The 15,600-nt window shown below is 55.6% G+C and overlaps 1 protein-coding gene across 1 annotated transcript in view; it reads right to left on the reverse strand.

The window, feature by feature from the left end:
• Nucleotides 1–8,135: 8,135 nt before the first annotated feature.
• The window catches only part of EPHA10 (EPH receptor A10), a gene marked incomplete at both ends in the record, with an annotated part of 37,732 nt that continues 30,267 nt past the window's right edge, over nucleotides 8,136–15,600 (reverse strand). Inside the window, 10 exons of the mRNA XM_080693314.1 lie at nucleotides 8,136–8,250; nucleotides 8,373–8,528; nucleotides 8,998–9,191; nucleotides 9,394–9,543; nucleotides 9,694–9,897; nucleotides 10,118–10,179; nucleotides 10,570–10,755; nucleotides 11,394–11,528; nucleotides 11,672–11,733; nucleotides 14,502–14,610. Coding sequence (XP_080549440.1) covers nucleotides 8,136–8,250; nucleotides 8,373–8,528; nucleotides 8,998–9,191; nucleotides 9,394–9,543; nucleotides 9,694–9,897; nucleotides 10,118–10,179; nucleotides 10,570–10,755; nucleotides 11,394–11,528; nucleotides 11,672–11,733; nucleotides 14,502–14,610 — 1,373 coding nt within the window. The remainder of the gene's footprint in view (nucleotides 8,251–8,372; nucleotides 8,529–8,997; nucleotides 9,192–9,393; nucleotides 9,544–9,693; nucleotides 9,898–10,117; nucleotides 10,180–10,569; nucleotides 10,756–11,393; nucleotides 11,529–11,671; nucleotides 11,734–14,501; nucleotides 14,611–15,600) is intronic.

Here is a 15,600-nt window from a genome sequence, read left to right on the forward strand (position 1 = left end):
AGCTAGAAATCTGCACCTGGGAGGACCAAGTGAAGGGTGTCCACAGTAAGCCTGTAGAGTGAAGTCTTATTGGCCAGAACACAGCAGGAGTGAGAGTAACTTGCTGATCCTGCTTCTGGCTTCCCAAAGTCCCTGGGGCTCAGGCAGACCTGCCTCCCCACACCCCACGTTGAAGTGATCGACCTACAACTCACAGTGGCAGAGGGTTCTTCCCGAGAGAAGAATCCCAGGTCATGACTTATGGAGCAGAAGCCCTGGTCAGTGACAGCATTTCAAAAGAAGTGACCTGCCCTACCAGCTGCCCACCAGAGGCTTCTTCCTGCCCCTCTGCTGCAGCATTGAGAAGAGCCCAGCATCAAGGAAGCACGGGGCCAACGTGCTTTACCCGGAGCCAGGCTCACTCCATTCGCACTGCAGCCCAAATGGACCCAGCTGTAGGAAATGCTTCGTGTGCTGCGGGTGCCTCATCAGTGCCTTGGCTGACAGGGTAGTCCTTCATGCCATCGGAGGGGCTGGCTCGAAAGGTAAAAGAGTTCCCAACCCAGGATGTGTGTGTGTGTTACTGGGAATTGAACCTAGGAACACTCTACCACTGAGCTACATTCCCAGCCCTTTTTGAGACAAGGTCTTGTGAAGTTGCCAAAGCCGACCTCAAGCTTGCAATCATCCTGCCTCAACCTCCCAAGTAGTTGGGATTACAGCTGTAGGTCACTGCATCTGCCCCTCCCACCCACCGATTTTTAAACATGAATTACGTCACAGGGCTGGGATGTTGCAAAGAAAACCTCAATCTTCTGCCAGCCCACAGATATTTCAGCCTCACTGGGCTGTTTTTTATGTTTAATTACTAATTTGTGTGTGTGTGGTACTGGGGTCCCTGGAAGCCCTTCTACCTCCAGGCTACACTCCCAGACCTATTTTTTTTTTACATTTTTATTTGGAAACAGGGTCCCCTAAGCCAGCGCACGTGGCCGGCTTCGAACCTGCGCGATCCTCCTGTCTCTGCCTCCCAAGCACGGGGATTACAAGCGTGCGCCACCACGCCCGGCTAATTACTAATTTTTTAAATGTGGAGGTTTCACAAAAAGTGAAGGCTCACAGTCAGCTAGAGGTAAGTAGCAGCTTTCTTTGGGCCTTAGAAAACCTCTTCCTATAAGCAATCCTTATGAGATTACTTCTTCCCTGATGTCACCTACCTACCTCATCCTGCAAATCAAAGCTGAGCTGCTCAAGACGGAAGGAAAAATGAGAACCTGGAATCTTGGGACTCACTCTTGGGTGGTTCCAAGGAACCCCAGAGTTCTAATAGAGTAGGTTCTTCTCTGTCCTACAGGGCCCCTGGTACTTCCAAAAACCTTGGGAATACTGCTTTAAAAAGAGAAAGCCAGGCTGGGTGTGGTGGCGCACACTTGTAATCCCCATGCTTGGGAGGCGGAGACAGGAGGATCGCGCAGGTTCGAAGCCAGCCACGCTGGCTTAAGAGACCCTGTTTCCAAATAAAAAATATAAATAAAATAAGTCTGGGAGTGTAGCCCGGAAGTAGAAGGGCTTCCAGGAACCCCAGTACCACCAAAAAAAAAAAAAAAAAGAAAGAAAGAAAGAAAAGAAAGCCAGGTATGGTGGTGCACACTTGTAATCCCAGCATTTGGGAGGCTGAGACAGGAGATCACAGTTTGTGGACAGCCTCAGCTACTCAGTGAGGTCCTTTGCAACTCGGTGAGACCCTGTTTCAAAATAAAGAATAAAAAATAGGGCTGGGGGTGTTGCTCAGAGGTAGAATGCCCCTGGGTTCCATCCCTAGTACCGCAAAAAAAAAAAAAGATAACTACTGAAAAGCTAATTAGCTCATCTGTGTGGTGAACCGACAGAACATCACCTGGGCATTGTTCTTCAAAGCATCAGACCACCTTTCATCTCAAAGGAACTTATAATAAACCCATCTCCACCAATGACAGTGAGTTCACATACCAGTGGGGGACTTACTCCTTCAGTGTGCCCCCAGCCACAGGAACACAAATTAAATCATTGTGTCCAGGCGTGCACCCCCCCAGCAGCTCTGCTCCTTTACACAATACCCTAATTGTTGGCCTACATCAAAAGCCCTCAAGATTTTCAAAAAATAATTTATGTGGCTTCAGAAATGGAGCTGACAGACACAGTTGAGAGGGTTCAATCAGAATTGGGGACCATTCCGTGGTACACCCCCACTTCTGGAATCTGATTCACTTTGGCTAAAGGGCCATCCCTGTGGGTTGATGGGGCATTTTCTCGGCCCTTCATCATCCCCCTCTTACCTGTCAAATACGCCGCCTCTCCCCACCCGGCTGCTGCCAGTGGGGCCTGCATTTCTTGCCTCTCCACTCTGCCCTCCACTTTTCCTTAGGTGACATTAGTGTCTATGCAATGGACATGGTGGAGGTCAGACATCCTTGGCACCAAGATACCAGAAAGAGCCCAGATCCATGTGCAAATGTTCGTACCGCATGACGCATTATGCCAAGAACCACCAGAATGAAGCCTTGACTGTCAAAGTAGCTGCAAAAGTCACTGTGGTTCGTTTTATATTCAGGATTGAACCTAGGTGCAGTCTATCTCTGAGCTACCCCCCCCCCTTTTATTTTTTATTTTGAAACGGTCTTGCTAAATTTCCAAACCTAGCCTCAAATCTGCAATCCTGTTTCAGCCTCTCAAGTACCAGGATCACAGGCATGTACCACTTCCCCTGGCTGCAAAAAACCCATGTCACAACTCTTCAGAATGCCCCAGCTGGTGGTCGAGAAGAGTGTGATGGCCCAGAATGGTGGCACACACCTGTAACTCCAGATACTCAGGAGACTGAGGCAGGAAGAACCCAAGTTCACGGCCAGCCCAAGCAACTTAGCAAGACTGTCTCAAACTAAAATTAAAGGGAGGTGGGTCTTGGGGTGTCATTCAGAGTGCCTCCCTGGCATGAGTGAGGCCCTGGGTGTGACACTCCAACATGAAGAATGAGGAGACACAAGAGGACTGGGTTGGTTGGTGGTGGTGGAGGGAGACCAGTTTCCCCCTCGGAGCCTCCCCTTGTCCCCAGGGGCTAGGTCTGGCAGTGCCCTCCCCTGGACTCCCTGTGGCCACACCTCTCTTACTTCCCTTTGCCAGCCACTAGCAGGTGCCTGGTGCTCGTGGAATGGGCAAATACCTTGTCAGGTCTGACCAGCAGGTCACTGCCCAGAGAAGTTCTTGTAAATTCCTGAACACAGGCTGGGCATTGACCTCATGCCTCATATCTGCTATTAACACCAAGATGCCAGGCGCTATGTGTGTTAGGGGCCCTCCGCCCCAGGCTGCATGCCTCTCCTGGAGCATACCTTGCAGGGCATACTTCTAATATCTAATCCATTCCTCATTCACACCTCCCTACAGGAAAAAGTGGCTTATTTGATGGCATTGGAGACCATGGGAAGACCCTGCTTGAATCAGTGATATCTGCTCTTCCAGGAGACCAAAGGCAGCCCCCTGGTCTCCTCCCCTCCTGCAGGAGCTGAGAGGGCAGCTGTGTGGCCATTCACTTTGCCTGGCTTGGAGGGCTTCGTTCGGGGGAATGATGGGAAATACACTTTGTCCCTGACGTACTGCAGGTTGCTCGCCGGAGACGCGCATTTTACACATTTTGATGTCTCTGAAATTGGGATGCATCTGCCAACCAGATGGCATGACATGGTTTAGCTGGCTGTGATGTTTCTTCTCAGTGTTGCATCTCACACTCGATGGCATCTTAGAGTCAAAGAAACATGGCTAGCAACATTCTCCAGTCAGCCTCATCAAAGAGCTGGTACTTTGATCTCCATCTGTCCCAGTGAATTGGCACTCACTCAGTCAGAGCACGGGAGGCGAGGAACAGAGCCTCACTGATCACCACCACCCAATCCCCTGCAGTAGCACTCCCATGGCCTGGTCCACGGGGATGAGTAAGCTTCCTTCCCCAGCCTGTGAAGAACAGCCCAGGCTGGTGAGGAGAGAACCGAGAGGCCCAGGCCTGCCTGGTGCGAGGGCACATGTGTGGACGGCGCCCGAGCTCTGCTCCAGCACTCAGCACATACCCACTCCACCCTGCTTGCCTTCCCAGCCCACTCTTCCTCCCTCCACTCCATTTGCAAAGGATTCTCAAACACCCTGGGCATGGTGAGTTCCCAGTAATCCTGGTACTTGGGAGGTTGAGACAGCAGGGTCAAAGGTTCAAGACCAGCCTCAGCAACTTAGCAGGGCCCTGTTTCAAAATTTAGAGAATTTATTTTTATTTATTTTTATTTTTGTGGTACTGGGGATGAAACCCAGGAGCATTCTACCTCCAAACTACAGTCCCAGCCCTATTGTTTATTCTTTATTTTGAAACGGTCTCACTGAGTTGCAGAGGGCCTCACTAAGTAGCTGAGGCTGTCCACGAACCGCGATCTCCCCATCTCAGCCTCCCAAATGCCGGAATTACAAGCATGTGCCACCATGCTCAGCTTTAGAGAATTTAAAGCAGGCTGGGGGTGTGTGGCTCAGAGGTACAGTGCCCCTAGGTTCAATCTCCAGTACGAAGGCAAAACAAAAAAGATTTCCCAGTCATTTCATGTGGCTTCCAGTCTGCCCCACAATTAAGGTTGCTGTCAGGGTTTTAATTGCACCCCTTCCCCAAACTCTTATGTTGAAATCCTAACCCCCAGTAACTCAGAATGTGACTGTGTGGAAAAAGGACCTTTAAAGAGGCAATTAAGTTAAAATTAGGCCCTTAGAATGGGCAATAAGGACCAATCCAGTCTGGCTGCTGTTTTCTGTGGAAAGGGGAATCTGGACACAGAGAACTGGAGGAAGGCAATGCAGACACATGAAAAGATGACCAGCTACAAGTCAAGAAGAGATGCCTGGAGACCTTCCCCCACCACCTTCAGAAGGAACCAATCCTGCCCACACCTTGACCTTGGACTTCCAGCCCCAGAGCTGAGGCAATAAATTCCTGTTGGGTAAGCCACCCAGTTTCTAGTATGTTGTTACAGCAGCTCTGGCAAACTAATACAGTCACTGATAATACCTGGACCGACAGCCACCTCTCCATGTTTTCCTCCTTGGTTTCGCTTTCTCTGCTGCAATGGCACGATCCCTTCCTGGCCTCACCTCCTGATGCTCCTCACATCCTGTCTCCTGCTCTCTTCTAGCCACTTGCCTCCTAATGGTGGGGTTTCCCCGGCTTCCATCTCCTGCACGTGCTGGCCAGGTGACCTCACCGTGGCTTCAACCCCACCTGAGTGCCGATGACCCCAAAGCTCCATCTCTAGCCCATATCCATGCTCCAAGTTCCAGGCTCAGCTCTTCACTGGCATCCTGGATATCTCTGCCTGTCCACCCCACTAGCATCTCTAACTCTGACTCACCATCCAGGGAAGGTGCCTCCTCTTCCGGGACACCTTCCTAAGTTTACTGCCCTGGCAATTGGGTGAAGCCAGGCATGGTGGTGCCCATGCCTGTTATCCCAGTACTTGAGAGGCTGAGCCAGGAGGATCGCACGTTTGAGGACAGCCTCAGTAAGTAGTGAGACTCATCAATCTAGCGAGAACCCTGTTTCAAAATAAAAATAGAGCTGGGGGTATAGCTCAGAGGTAGAATGCCCCTGGGTTCAATCCCCAGTGCCACACACACACAAAAAGAAACTAGGTAACACACTTTACAGCCTTAAGGCACCCAGTATGTTCCCTATGTCCCCGACCAAAGCATCCTGTTATGTTTCCTAAGTGAGCCCCCATAGGACTGCGACATTTTCCGTGGCAGGAGCAGGGTTTCCACGCAGAGAGACCTCAGATACATGCTCCCGAAACCCCCTTCCAGGAGAGGGTACAGAAATCCTCCCCACAAGCTACTTGGTTAAACAACTGCCATTCAAAGAGGCACCACACCACAGACAAGCTTTTATTACTTTGTCCTGTGCATAGAACCCAAGAAATATAAAAACATCTCTAGAATCAGACACATGATCCACCCCCAACCAGCCCCCTCCCTCCCTGGGTGGGCTCAGACGGGGGTGATGCAGGTTGCAGGCTGTCCATGAACGAGTTCCATAGAAAAATAGATCTGTGGAGGGCTCCCCAAGACCCGTCACCCTGTGTCACGCCGGCACCTGTGCACGGCTGAGGCCTGGGACCCATCGGGATTCTGGGACCTCACTCCTCAGTGGAGGGGAGATCTACCCTGGACACCGAAGTCCTGCCCACACAGCCAGGGGCCCCTCCGCAAAACAGCTGGGAGGCGAGGACCTTGAACTTGACAAAATGACCGATGTGGCTGGAGATGGGGAGGAAGTTCTGCCCACCCAAAACGGGACCTGGTTCCCGTGAACCCTGGATGCTATTCCAGGGAACCTTGGATGGGATGGTGAAGGCAGAGCCTGGAGGGTGCCTGGCAGGGGCCCCCCAGCCCTGCTAAGGGTGGAAGTAACAGCTCAGTCTGCCGCCATGCCCCCAAAGTCACTGAGCTAGTGCAGGTGCTCGGAGCAGGGGGGAGTCAAGGGCGGGGGAGACTGAGGGAGCAGCTGCCGCTGGCAGAGTGAGGCCAAAGGCACGGCTGAGAGTCACCGTCCCCCACAAGGGGCTCCCCAAAGGTGTGCGGCACCTTCCAGCCTCTGCTCTTTCTCAGCCAGCCACCGCGAGGACTCTTAAGCCTGCTACCTTGTGCTGCCAAAAACTCCATCCACCTCAAGGCCTTGTTCAACTTAGTCTTCAGCTAAGAGCCTTCTGTGGACACCCCCAGACACACAGGCCAAGTGCTACCTGCTGGGCGCCTGGGCACTGGTGGACGGCGCCTTGCACTACTTCCTGGCAGTGGACGGCGCCTTGCACTACTTCCTGGCACCTGAGCTCACCCCTCCACGGTGGCAGGCTCTGGGTCCTGTTCTCCCCTCTCCTCTGCCCCTTCTCTCCTCCTCACGGGCCCAGGCCACCCACAGCCAAACCAGAGCAGGCACCCATCAGAAGGGTCATGGGCATACTCAGCACCTGGGGCCCTGCCACATGCAGCAGCCTTCCTGCCTTTCCATGATGTCCCAGGCCTCCTAGTCGCCACCGCTGCTGCAACCCTTCTGGATAAATACCTCTGGAGTCAGCGCAGCAGTCACTCCTGCCCAGCCCTGTGAACGCCAGGAGGCAGCGGCGCTTCCAGAGGTTGGCATCGCCCAGTGATGGCACTCATCAAGGTCACCTCTAGACTTATCCACCAGGTTGCCCAGGCCTGGGGTGCTGCATGGCCAGGCCACCGATTCTGCAGAGCCACACTGCTCCCTGGGCTGGATTCTAACCCCACCTCTGGCCCTGAGTCCCATGGGCTTGGTTCCCCCACCTGTATAGTGGAGTTAGACCAGCCTGTTAAAAACCATCAGTTTCTGAGGGTCTCCTCCCCGCCCCCCAGCCTGGAGAATACGCTCTTGGGGTCCTATGGAGAAGATGTATCTCCTCCATGGTCTCCCCAATCAGTTCATAAAAGGAATGCAAATAGGGCCCTCACGGGGGCCCCAGGGAGCACCAGGACTCTATGTGGCCCAGCCAGGATCCTAACTGTCAGCCCAAGGCTGGGCAAGCAGTCAGCACCTGAATCTGGGACCTTGGGGTCCACACCGGAGCTCAGCACCACTTTTGTCTGTCTGGACCTCAGGACTAGTCCAGACAGATGCCAGCCAAGGCCCAGGCAGCTAAGGCCCCTGCCCGGCCCAGCCTCCCACACCCAGGCTGCAGGCAGCGCAGATCACTGCCCAGCTGACCAACAGGTCTGTGGGAAAAAGGGACACCCGAGAAGGCCCCAGGGACCAGGGGGGCACAAGCAGAGCAGCTGAGATCCACGGTCTTCCCTCCCAATCCCTGCCCAGGCTCTGGCCCCCAAGCTCTGAATTTCCTCCTGCCGTTCTCGCAGGAGTCTCCCCAGACATCTGAACCTCTGTCCCAGGGCAACAGGTCAGTGAGTTGTTCAGAGAGGAAAATGGGAGAAGCAGGCAGTGGAATGGGGGGGACACTGCAGCCCCAAACAGGCTCTGGGCCCAAGAAGAGAAAGAATGCTCAGTCCCACTCAGCCACAGCAGATGGACACAGCTCACCAGGGTCCTGGGGCAGGGCTGGCCTTGGAAGAACGAGGCCTCACACCTGCACCCCCTGGCCCTGCAGCTGCAGCACTCGGGCATGCAGGGCGCTGATCCCGCTCAGGAGTGCCTCCCGATGTTCAGCCGAGGAGATGCCCAGGCTCACCAGGTCCCTGGAAGAAGGGCTGGTCAGACCCAGCCGGCCCAGCCCCGCGGCCACTCCTCCCCGCTCTCCCACCCCTTCTGGACAGGGCTAGGGGGCAGTTCCTGCCTGGCCTCAGCTCCTCAGACTCACTGGGTGGTCATCTGGGCCACAGCCTCCAGGTTCCCGTAGCCAGCTGCTGCAAAGCTGTCCTTGTAACGACACAGGTCCAGAGCCTCCAGCCAGGCGCCCACGGAGCCGAAAGAGGGGAAGGTGGAGAAGGCGCGGTCCGCCAGGGGGGTGGGAGGCCTGGGGGCAGAGGGGCAGCTGGAGCCTGGGCCTGGCCTGGGAAAGGCCAGGAGAAGGGAGGGCCACCCAGCGCTAGGGCTAGGCCAGCTCACGTAGGGCACGCCGGGGCCCCAGAGAGGCAAGCGTTAGGATACTCGGGGGGGGGGGGGCAGCCAGTTAAAGGTACTGGGAACAGTCTACAGCTGGATGTGCTGAGGACACAGGTGTAGCAGGTAACACATGTTCAGAACAACTGATAGAAATTTTGCTTATTTGATTTATTGGAACTACATCGTGCCTGGGAGACGTGGGGCAAAATATAGGACAAGATGTGCGGAGGCAGGCCGGAGGACTGATGGGCCTGGGGAAGAGGCTGGGCAGCCCCACCTGGACGGGGTTGGGAGTGGCTGTGTGTAGGGTGCTAGGGAAGCCATCCAGGAGAAGTCGGCCGAATTCAGTAGAGCTGGGGAATGTGCCAGTGGGAACATACCTGGGACAGACAGTCGTGGCACACTTGGAGGGTTCTGGGTCCTGCACCATTTTGCTCAGGATACCGTGGATCTGGGAGAACCGGGGCCGCTCGCCTGGGTCTTTTTGCCAGCAGTCAAGCATCAGGCGGTGCAGGGAGGAGGGGCAGTTCCTGGGGGGCGGCAGACGGAAGCCATCCTCCACGGCCTTGATCACCTGGGCCACAGGGATGGGAGCAGGTGGGAGGCTTCAGGTGCCCCCGACACACATGCCACCCGAGGAGGACCGGGCAGGGGCAGGAGGGAGGGGAAGAGAGTGGAGGAAGCAGAGGGCTTAGAGCCAGGAGGGGAAGAGGAAGAGGCCAGGGCAGGGCTAAAGGGGCAGAAAGCAAGAGCTGGAGGAGCCACGTGCCACTCACGTCTTGGCCAGACATGTCCCAGTAGGGCCGCTCCCCAAAGGCCATCACCTCCCACATGACGACGCCGAAGCTCCACACGTCGCTGGCAGAGCTGAAGTGGCCAAACTGAAGTGTCTCGGGGGCAGCCCAGAGCGCTGGGCTCCGTCCACTCTGCAGGTGGTGGGCAGCAGGTCGGGACCTCCAGGCTCCCCCACAGCCTCCCACCTGTCATTCCCCCAGGCAGGCAGACCCTGCTCCCACCGGCCCACCGCAGGGCGCCCCGACAGCAGGCAGGCCGGGCTGTGGGAAGGAACCCCTCACCATGGTGGTATAGACGGCCTCCGCTCGGTCCCGGGGGCCCCGCCCAAAGCCGGAGATCTTACAGAGGAGGCCGTTGCCGACCAGCACGCGGCGGGCCGCCAGGCCCCGGTGAACGTAGCCCATCTCCGACAGATATTTCATGGCGGATGCCAGCCCGGGCAGCAAGCCCATCAGCTGTCTGGCCCCCAGCTGCCCCTCGTGATGCTGTGGGGGGAGGGGTAGGAGACTGAGGCTGGGGCAACACACGCAGATCCTAGGTGCTGTGTCTCCAGGGATGTCACTCAGGCCTCTCTGGGCTTCGGTTTACCCTGTGACCACCAGGACAGCCTGGCCAGCGGGAACGATGCCATTTCCAACCCCCACCCAAAAGAAAAGCAAAGGACCAAGGATAACACAGTACCCCACAGGGGCCCGGGTCACTCACCCTGAGGAAGCCGTCCAGAGACCCATGGCTCATGTATTCAGTGACAATCATCAAGGGGCTCCCTGTGCCAAGGATGGGGACACACACTCTGAGTGCCTGCTTCTCCCCACTCACACATGTGCCCCATCTTGGCCCCATCTCGGCCAAGATGGCCAAAACCAAAGCCAATGTCCCCAGTCTGGCTACCTTCCTGCCTGGTCCAGCACACCCCAAGCTGAGGAACAAAAGAGGAGGTGTCTTTAGAGAAACTGAGGTTAAGGTCAGGAACTGCAACAAGTTGGCTAAGAAAGATCCCAAGAGGCCAAAGTAATCCACACCCCCCCCCCAGGTGTCACTACAAGTCAGAAAGGCCATTCCAGGTCAGAGTGGCCACTGGAGCCTGATGATACCCTGACGGGCCCCACTCCCCTCCCACCTCATGGCCGGGCAGCAGGAAGTGAAGCGCCACCTACCTCGGGTGACCACGCCCTCCAGCCTTACGATGTGGCTGTGGTCAAACTGGCCCAGGGTGAGGGCCTCGGCCAGGAAGCTGAGCCTCTGCGAGTCTGAGCAGCCGTCCCTCAGGGTGTGCACGGCCACGGGCAGCTCCTGGCGGCCAGGCAGCTGCAGGCAGCCGCAGCACAGGTCCCCAAACCGCCCTGCGGGGAACAGTGCTCAGACCCCGCCCTGGAACCCAGGCTGAGCCCAGGAGGAAGGGACTCTGGGTCGGTTCTGGCCTGGGGAGTGGACTCCCAAGTTAGAAGCTTGAGTACCAGCAGTGTGACCTCGGGCCTTATCTTTTTCACTGGCTGGACAGTTACTTTCTCTGTGAAGCTTCAAAGAGAACATTGCACATCCCAGCCCATCAAAGGCCACTGGGGCCAGCATGACCCCGGCAGGGGGGAGGACAGCGGTATCTGTCCTGTCACATGGCCCTTCTGGCTTCTGTCCAGCAGGCTTGGCCACAGTGTCAGGGGAGAGTGAGTGTCAGGAGCTGAGGGCTGGTGGACAGGCTGAGGCAGGCCAGAGGCTGACCCTTTGAGAGAAAGCCAGGTACCAGAGGAGAAACTGAGGCCCACAGCAAAAAAGGGGCGTGCCCTTGGTAATGCAGCTCCTCTGTGGCAGTGCCAGGAGCAGAACTCAGGTGCATCTGGGCCCCAGGCTTGCCAAGGGTCCTCTAAGCTGTCGGTGAAGCCTGGGAGTGGCCTGGAGAGGTTTCTGCGTGACCCGGATGGGGACCTGGGAGGGGCTGGCTGGGCAGGGGTGGGGCTTCTAGGGGAGCCGGCTTGGGGGATACCCAGCTTGCCTGCTCCGAGGCTCCTCTCTAGAGTCACACTGTTGGCATCCAGCTCCTTGGCGAATAGATGCACTGCCTGCAGCGGGTCCCCACAGCTCTGGGGGTCCAGGAACGTGCGACGTGTTGGGACTTTGACTGAGAACATAGGGGGGAAAGAGAAAAGCCCCAAAGAAAGGGCTTTCATAGCTGCGGGGCAGGGGGTGCAGTGGCTCCGGGGAAGGGGCTGAGGAGGGAGGTGGCTGGAGCCCTCCCCTCTTGACCCCGGGCCCACCACTCACAGTGGAAGTACAGCTCCTCCTCGTCGTGGGCGTCCCCGCCGCCTTTGCCGTAGCTGCAGGGCCTGGGGCAGAGGCATCTTTCAGCAGGCAGCCTGGCCCTTCCCACTAGCCAGTACCCAGGGAAGCACCCCTTTGTCCCTCGAAAAAGACCAGGTCTGTGCCCCTGGTGGAAAACCCGTCTCATGCTCACTTGAAAGCTTGTCTAGTCCTTCCTCCCTGCCTTTCCCTTCCCATTCCCTTTCCTTTTCTTTCTCCTTGCCTTTCCTTCTGAGGTCCTGCCCCTTCTCCACAGCAGGACAACCTCCTCCCCAGGGCACATGCACCACCAAGCCCCTGACCTAGCCCTTCACCCCCATCCACAGTCCTAGTTATTTCTACTATTTTGGAGATGCAGGAAAATGCCTGAAGGTCCAAAGACACCCGCCCCACATCCTGGACTTGAGGCCGGAGCTCACCCCTGCCCACAGAAGGGGCTGAGGTGTGGCTCAGCAGCAGACAGCTTGCTACATGTGTGAGGCCCTGGATTCCATCCCCAGTGTGTAAGGAAGGGAAGAAGTGAGAGGCCGAGCCAGGCTTGCTGGCACATACATCTTATCCCTGTGCTTGGGAAGCTGAGACAGGAAGATCACAGGTTCTAGGCCAGCCTCAGCAGTTTAGCAAGACTCTCAGTAACCTAGCAAGACCTTGTTTCAAAATAAAAAATAAAAAGGGAGCTGGGCGTGGTGGCACACACCTTGTAATCCCAGCATCTGGAAGGCTGAGAAAGGAGGATCGCTGTTTGTGAACAGCCTCGGCTACTTAGGCCCTTTGCAACTCAGTGAGACCCTGTTTCAAAATAAAGAATAAAAAATAGGGCTAGGGGTGCTGAGTGTGGTGGCTCACACTTGTAATCCCAGCATTTGGGAGGCTGAGACCAGAAGATTGCTGTTCAGGGACATCCTTAGCTACTTAGTGAGGCCCTTCACAACTTAGTGAGACTCTGTTTCAAAAAATAAAAAGACTAAAATATAGGGCTGGGGGTGTAGCTTGGAGGTACAATGCCCCTGGGTTCCATCCCTGGTACTGCAAATAAAATAAAATAAAATAAAAAATAAATAGGGCTGGGGGGTGTAGCTCAGAGGTAGAATGCCCCTGGGTTCCATCTTCAGCACAGATAAATAAATAAATAAATAGCCGGGCGTGGTGGCGCACGCTTGTAATCCCCGCGCTTGGGAGGCAGAGACAGGAGGATCACGCAGGTCGAAGCCAGCCTGCGCTCTGGCTTAGGAGACCCTGTTTCCAAATAAAAATGTAAAAATAGGTCTGGGAGTGTAGCCCGGAGGTAGAAGGGCTTCCAGGAACCGCAGTACCACCAATACAGAAATAAATAAATAAACAAAAATAAACAAACAAACAAATAAAGGCAGGCTGTGGGAATGTATCACAGAGGTAGAATGCTCCTGGGTTTAATTCCCAGTAAAAAAACAAAACAAAATAAAACAGGCAGACCCTGCCCTCAGAAAAACAAATTCACAGGCCTCCTGAGACAGGCAGCCACAGAGCAAAGGATGGATTCACAATCAGCAAGGCCACAGGCTGACATCTGGGCCCCTGAGGCACAGCCTTGCTGGCCCAGATAAAGTCTCTGGTTTATATTCTGGAGGCAGAAGGGAGCCCCTGGGGGACTCAATTTGCATTTTACAAGATCATCCCAGCTGCTTAGTGGGGGCAGCTGTGGTCCCTGCGGGAAGGCTGCCCTGGCTCCAGCTATGGGGTGGCGTGTCACTGGACGCAGAGCAGGGCCACAGGCCTGGAGATTGCTGTATGGCAGAAAAGGACAAGAGCGAGGTCGCCCAGCAGAGTTCGTGGGAGGCTGTTCCCAGGTGGGGAGATGAAAAGTGGGGAGATGAAAAAGTCTTGACACTGGAGCCTCAGGAGGCCGAGACAGTATTGCAAGTTCAAGACCAGCCTGGGCAACTCGTGACAAAATACAAAGGGCCAGGGTGTAGCTCAGTGTGTGAGGCCCTGGGTTCAATCCCTGGAACCATAAAAAATAAAATGCCCTCCCCTGCTCAGTCACCGTTGACACCCCAAAGGCCATGTACACCGCCAGTGCCAGATGAATGCTCGCTGTCCCACCAGACTCAGGCTGAGATGCGGTCCACCCCCAGACCATTCTTCTCTGGTCCACCCTCTCCAGTCTGCAGACCTCAGCCCCAGCCTGCACCCAGGGCCCCTGCGTGCAGCAGAGCCTGGGGAGAAGGGGGTCTGTGCCAGTGAGGCGCAGTAGGACCGGGATCGTCTCTCAACCAGACTCGACCAGCCTCACGCTCCACATCCCCCCCCTTCCACCCACCTTCTCTGCCCACTCTCTTATGAGCTTCCTCTGCTGAGGGTGGGGGCTTATGAATTCCCCTCCCTGCCCTCCCCCTACACACACACACACACACACACAATTTCTGCCTTTCTTCTCTTTGCATGTGTTCAAGGGCCTCTAGTTCTCTTGCGGGCAGGGGCTGGGGGCCTCTGAGCGCCTCAGGAGAATCCTAATCACACTGGAGCAGCCGGAGCTTGATTCCATCCTCAGCGATGCCTTCTGACATTTAATGAGTTGAGGAACTAAATCCCCTTCATCCCAGAGCGCCGGAGCTAGCCGCAGAGTGAGCCACTGCATGAGCAGTGCTGGGGGAGGGGCCTGATCGGCCATGTCGCTGTCTATACAGCAGTGTGCACGCATGTGCAAATCTGCGTGTGTGCAAAGCAGGTGTGGCTCCAGATGCCTGTGAGCACATGTGAGGGTGCACAGGAACATGACCCGCCAGAGGGTCACCCAGGCTCGGACAGTACCTACCGCCTCCAAATGGCCAGCACGCTCATCACGGAGCCCAGGACGAGGAGGGCTGAGATGGTCACCACAGTGACAACGACTGCGGGGCTCTGGGCCCTGGGCCCTGAGGCAGCTGGAGGAAAACCACAAGGTTGAGGCAGGCAGAAGACCAGGCTGCTGAGCAAGCAGCCTCCTGTTCGCATCCCATAAGCAGCGCCCCTCAGCACCTCCACACTCCAGCACTGCCTGCCTGTAGCAGAGGGGCCAAGGCCGGGTCGGCACCTCCACGCAGCTCAGCTCTGAGAGGGAGCACGGGCCAGGCCTCTCCTTCCGCCTTTCAAAAGGGCAACGGCGATTAAAGAATCCTAAGAGCAGCCTCTGCTCCCACCCCAAATCCAGACCATCACCCACCAACAAAAACAGGCTAAGGTTGTACCTCAGTGGGAAAATGCTTGTCTAGCAGGTGCAAGACCCTGAGACTGAACCCCAGCACTGCAAAGTGACGATAATAACAGCAATACTAATTATAATTACTATTATCAATGCATGTTCAAAGACACTATGCTATTTGCCTGGACTGTATTATCTTGCTTATTATCTTTTTTCACCATTACAACAGTCCAGCAGGATATTACTGTCTTGATTTTACAGCTGAGGAAACTGAGGCTGAGAAAAGTTGTATAATTTGCCAAGTTCATATAGCTAATGTGTGGGTAACCAAGATGTATACCTGCTCTAAAAGCCTATGCCTGACACCAAAGCCTCTGCTTTGAACTTTCCCCAAGGCCCCCGAGACCCATCCCTCCAGCCATCCACTCATCCTTCTCTCCTCCTTCCTTCTATCCACCCTTGATCCAACATGTGAATGAGGCAGCCTCTCTGCTCTGGAGGAGTGTGCAGACAGAATCAAAGATGGAAGAACAGAACAGAAACAGAAAGGAGCAGAGCTGACCACGGCCAAACAATGCCTCCCGGAAGCCAGCGAGGAGGCCTCACGAGGGAGCGGCACTGAGCTGGACCTGGGTTCCGGCGATGCAGTGCAGACCCAGGCGCACACGCTGGGTCTAAAAAATGGCAAGTCAGCTGGGCACGTAATCCCAGGACTTGGGAGGCTGAGACAGGA

The sequence above is a fragment of the Muscardinus avellanarius genome (assembly GCF_963383645.1).
Source record: "Muscardinus avellanarius genome assembly, chromosome: 3".
NCBI classification, from domain to species: domain Eukaryota; kingdom Metazoa; phylum Chordata; class Mammalia; order Rodentia; family Gliridae; genus Muscardinus; species Muscardinus avellanarius.